The sequence below is a fragment of the Gymnoscopelus microlampas genome (assembly GCF_963454915.1).
Source record: "Gymnoscopelus microlampas genome assembly, chromosome: 13".
Lineage (NCBI taxonomy): Eukaryota > Metazoa > Chordata > Actinopteri > Myctophiformes > Myctophidae > Gymnoscopelus > Gymnoscopelus microlampas.
This window is the reverse complement of record NC_139950.1, coordinates 21,721,902-21,727,583: the sequence shown is the minus strand read 5'-3', so window position 1 is coordinate 21,727,583 and position 5,682 is coordinate 21,721,902. Positions and strand designations below refer to the sequence as shown.

The window sequence follows — 5,682 nt, the reverse complement described above, 5'->3', positions numbered from 1 at the left end:
GTCTATCACAGTAGTCCCCCCATAGTCTGTAGTGGAGCTCAGGGGACGAGTCAAAAAGGGTTTTGGGTTCACCATTTCCATGTGATTTAGGTGAGCAGGAAGTGGCAAAGGAAGACATTAGGGAATTGGTTGATTGATTGATCATTAATTATTATTCAATTAATCAATTAAAGGACAAGTATTTTTTCAAGGCTAGCCTGTAGCAAGTGAACGAGGCAGAGGAGAGGAATGGAGAGGCATACACGAGATGGATGAGGAGGAAAAACTAGGAAGAACAACAGGGTACTGAGGATGCTGTCAGGTCTTCTGATGGGAGGCCATTTTTGTATTTGTCCACAGCAGGGAGCGGTTGTCTACTAGTTTGTCTACAGGGAAGCCCACAATGAAGGGCAGGTTTGGGTGACCCCAAGGGATTCAGGGTCTACAAGGTCATCACCTCCCACCTTTGCCAGAAGGGATCATTCTCCTCGTAGTCATTATTTGCCACGCTGGGGTAATGCGGTTGTTCCGGTCGCTCGCTCAGGTAGCTAGCATAGAAAAATTGAGCAGCAAAGTTCATCCTGGACAGTCCCTCTTCTCTCTTAGGCTATAATCCAAGTGTTTTCCCTGTCTCTTTCTCTCTCCCTCTTTCTCTGAATCCCTCTATTCCTTCAACCGCTGCAGTGAGTCCGAGGGAGAGGACACTGACTGGTCATGCTCCCACGGTCTAACATTCTCTGCCCTGGGTCCCTCCCCTCCTTTCGTTCACCCAGGGCTTATTTAAGGACGGATTACCCTCAGACACATGCCTGGTGGCCCAGCGGCCAGTCTCTTCGCTCTATTCCTTGGCTCCAGACTGGGATTTACAACCCCCCCCCTCCTCCTTCTGTGACGTAGCACTAATCAGACAGTGTAAGGAGACTTACAGTAAGATGCAGACTTAAGGCTTATCTGGGGGACAAAGATCTTGGCTCACCCTTGGAGACAGCAGTGATTTGGGGATCAGAGATGAGGAATAATGGGGTGCCAGTGCCACAGGTAGCCTAGCCTTAAAGTCACCATATCAGGATTTTCAACATCTTGTAGCTATATATTTGCAATATGGATTATGTTCCATTAGCAGCCATGAGACTGAGCAGACTTCTGTCTGTGTCTAATACACCACCGAAGTTGCATTGAGACGTTTACCCCTGTGATGTCACTGACTTGCCTAAACTCTGAAAGTGAAAGCTAGGTTTTTAGCTGCTACCCTCAGTGGCCTTGACATTGTCCTTGCTCAAGGACACTTCGACACTAACTCTGGGGGAGCCTGGGATCGAACTGGGAACCTCGCAGTTCCCATCCAATCGCTCTACTGACCACTATACCGCTGAGCCACTGCCGAGACATGAACCAGATAATTGCCTTGCTTCACGCCCACTTGGGTGATTAGAGGGAAAGAGTAAAACTCTCTCCTATGGTACCTCAAATACCTTTGAGGCCGTTGAGCTTAATCCCTAACCACTCCATTCAAGCTGGTTAGTGTTCAACTGTAGATCATTATCGACATAACGCCTACTTCTTGATGTGAACATAAAGCAGTGTGTGAAAGCAGTGTTACAAATTATGCCATAGTGTAACTGTATTAAATGGGATTAGCAACACTGCAGATACAAAGAAAGCGAGAGTAAGGAGGTAGAGAGATGGGCAGATGGCCAATCGGCAGATAGATTGAAAGGGCTATAGGGAGGAAGGATAAGTCATAGTAGATAGGGTGCAGCCAGCTCACAGCAGGTATCGTAGATCCTATTCAGTCAGGATAAGTCCAACGTATCCCTCCTCTTTGAACTGAGTATACGGTCAATGATGCAGAGGAGCAGACGTGCATCATGAGAATTAGGGAAGATGTAAAATACTGCATGCACAGGGCCCCACAATAAATATCTAGGGCGGATGTGTGTAAAACCTTCAAAAAGTATATATACACAAAAGGCACCTGGCCAATATGGTGTACTCAGCCAAGTACTCAAAGCATGTGCAGATATCTTTACTAGCATCTATAACGTTACTCTACTCAACTGTAGCATGCTTCGAAAAAACGTCCCTGTACCTAAGAAAGCAAAAGCTCTCTCTGAATGATTACCACCCTGTTGCACTTACTGTACTCGAGTGCCTTGAGTGTTTAGAAGATTGGATGTACTGTATAGTGCACTGGTTCTCAACATGGGGTCCTTGAGGGGGTTCCAGGGGGTCCCCAGCAAAATGAGGAACAGTTTAAACACACACTATATTTTTTTCTGGCTATTCGAAAACAGCCCATCTGCAAGCTCACCACTCACAATGCACAATGTGACGCGTTGTGAACTTGTAGATCGAGTATTTTGGGAACATTTTGACAAATGTTGAATCTCTTATCCTTCTTCCCTGGTACAACATGTTTTCAAATGGAGATTCACGGCCAATGCATCAATTTAGGGGTCCTTGACACGAAAATGTTTAAGAACCACTGGTGTAATGGACAAGCTGGGATGCCCTGTGTGAGGTCATTAATGTCAAGTCTTTTAAGTCATCTTTATTTATATAGCACATTTAAAAGCAACAGGAGTTAAGTTACCCACCCAGTGGCACTCACTGACTTTGTAGAGACTTGGAGATATTTTTCACACATGAAATATCTTTGCTTCTTGTCTGGTCTTTGTTATGTTTATGGTCTTTTTTTCTGCTGTCTGTCACACAACATACAGTATCAGCGTGACCAGGTGATCCTCTGTGTGTGGCTAGCATGTGTCTACTGGCCATGCATGTTTGAGAGATTATCCTCACAAACTGACCTTTGGCACACATTACAATGACTACCTGTATTTGTTACGTCCTATTGTCAAAATGTCAAAAGATGTTTGATTTTTGATTGAACTGTATTAATGACCATCACGCCAGACGTCTCTGGTCCTATGTCAAAGAGGCCAGCTTCTGAAGGTGTTCTGTATACACAAATCCACGCGACACCGCAGCAATGGCCGCCTACTGCCTGTAGGCGGCCATTGCTGCGTCTGTTGCGCGTCTGTGGATTCGTCTATTGGGGCAGGTGAAAATGATACAGGTACATTCGTCAGTATGCTTAGACTCGCTGCACTCGCATGCTGCCAAGCCGTGGTCCAAAAATAAACAAACTGTCCCGGCGATATTGTCAGCGAGGTGGCTCTGTATACTTTATGATAGTCAGTCACTCATATTTGATACAGTCTGTTTCTGGCAGGGGAAAAAAAAGAATTTGGCCGCGGTAACATTAGCGTTTTCTCGCCGTCAGTTGATGCTTCATATCCATATGAGTCAAAACGCCGGAATCATTAGTTTAATTTTGGAACACAGTTCTTATATGACGCAATATTAAACAAGTCTATGGGAATTCTGAATGGGGGAAAAAAACACGACCCAGGTAGGAATGTGTAAATTCCGTCAGACTTCGGTGCTCTATTGCCAGCATGGTAGGTCTTCACCTTTGACACCATCTCCCGGGTCCCACATGTAGCGATAGATATGTGTGAAACCCACCATCTTCGACTCCTTCCAAGATGCCGCCAGAAATGTGTATGTGTGTAATAGACAGGTCCTCAGGGATAGAACGGAGCATCTCTTGTGACACCTTATTGTAGGGATGCCTGGACTTGAGTCTTGGAGCTTGGAGGCGGCGCTATCGTTGTTGTATCATATTTCTGGGCTTTCCTTTTCAGGGCGAGGGTAGCAGCCTCACATCTGAGGTGCTTGGACTGGCAGGTGGAACAAGGGTGGGCTTCAGGCAGCCAGCTATAATCTGGAGGGCATTGTTAATGGCAAAATCAACCTTTTTTCCGTGTGGGCTTCTGCTCCAGGCTGGGGCGCAGTATTCGGCTGCATAGAAGACCAGGGCTTGCATGGACATTCGTAGTGTTGGAGGCTCCACAGGTTGCACTGGCCGCCCTGGAGAGGGACAACACCAGACAAAGTTCTTGTCTGCATCCAGGCACAGTGCTGTCCCAAGAGGAGGATCATGGGGAGAGAGTGGTGGTGTATTACAGCTGGTCCCTTGGTCACCCAGAGCTGCAGGTGGTGCAGGCTCGGGCTCTGAAACACTTCTGCACTTACCTGTATGGCCAATGGTTCCTGCTGCAGAAAGACCACGCCTCCCTCGCAGCTTCCGAGAGACTGAAGGACACCTGACCTGGTGGTTCAAGATGCTCCAGGGCTATGATTTTGCGGTGCGGCACCAAGCGGAATGTCTCTGTGGAACTCCATGGACCTATAATGTCAGCAACTGGAGATACAGAGCATGGTGGCGGTGACACCTATTATTAATTGGATTAGCTGCAGCTGTGTTGCTTACATCAGTGGTTCTTAACCTTTTCAGGCCGCGACCCCCGAAAATAATCATATTTGAACTATGGACCCCCCACCCTGACAAGCACTTGGAATGTAGGCACTGAGGCGTTACATTTAGTTTGACTTGTTCCACAGATACATATTTTGAAAATAGCCGATCTATAAGCTCACAATGCCTCGCAACAAGCTTGTAGATTGGCTTTTATTTTATTTTTTGCCTCTTTCTTATATTATTTGATAATTTGGCCAATGTTGGCCAGTTTGTTGAATAACCTTTGCTGCAGTAATGGTCTTTTTCATGTCTTTTCATTTAATTTCTTTCCTTTTCAGGTATTAAAGAGGTCTTAAAATTCATTAAATTGTCCCTTTACTGTCATCTCGGGACCCCCCCCAAAATCCTGGGGGGTCCTGACCCACAGGTTGAGAACCACTGGCTTACATCACAGTGTTATGCAGCCTTTTCCTTTTGCTTGAGAGTGTTGAACCTGAAGTGGACAACAAACTACTAAATCAGCCTAGGGTTTCATGCCCTCAGGTGGTCTTTGACAGGTCATGATCTGTGCCCTCTTCCTCTCATCCTTACTCTCTTGACCCCCTTGCTCTCTTTTGCTCCACTTGTTTTTTCTTAATCTGTAGAGCCGCTTAAAGGCCAGTCAATGATCACTTAACTAAACGCGCGCGCGCGTGTGTGTGTGTGTGTGTGTGTGTGTGTGTGTGTGTGTGTGTGCACGAAAGACGGAGGATTTAGAGGGAGTTAGAGAGTCGATTGATATGACAACAATAACCTAACCCAAACAATGCGTTTATTAAGGGCATTTTATAGAGACGGAATTGATTGATACATTTGTCCGCTCAGACAGAATTCACACCAAACAAATTGACCTTTGGCATACATTGCAATATCATGTCCTACTACTGTCAAATATCACACTACCCTTATAACTGCCTTATGAACACAAAGAACTTGGAGTTCTCACTCATAAACATGTCCCCCCTCCCCCCCCCCACTTAATTTCCAGTTAAGATGAAACATCTTAAACATTGATAAGTCATTCTTATGTTAGGTCAAGTTTAAAATCTAAGTTAGATTAAAAAACAAAAAAAAGATAAGACAAAACTTCACAAAAACTTTTCTCTCTTTAAAACCGCAAAGTTTGGCTCGGATTTTTTCATAAGGCCCCCCCTGAAAGAAAAGTCCCCTCCCTTGTAAAAAAAAAAGAAAAAAAGAGAGAGAGAGAGAGAGAGAGAGAGAGGGAGAGAGAGAGAGAGAGAGAGAATATCTTCCCGCCCCCTTCACCCCTCAACCACCCCCCCCTCCCAGATAGTGGGCTTTTGTTCTGCATACATAAAATGTTTTCATTAGGAAAC

General features: G+C 45.5%; 1 protein-coding gene across 1 annotated transcript in view; it reads right to left on the bottom strand.

Moving 5' to 3' along the window:
- The window catches only part of LOC311059431 (L-threonine ammonia-lyase), a gene marked incomplete at both ends in the record, with an annotated part of 9,232 nt that extends 8,673 nt beyond the window's left edge, over positions 1-559 (bottom strand). Inside the window, one exon of the mRNA XM_084077359.1 lies at positions 444-559. Coding sequence (XP_083933485.1) covers positions 444-559 — 116 coding nt within the window. The remainder of the gene's footprint in view (positions 1-443) is intronic.
- Positions 560-5,682: the final 5,123 nt, after the last annotated feature.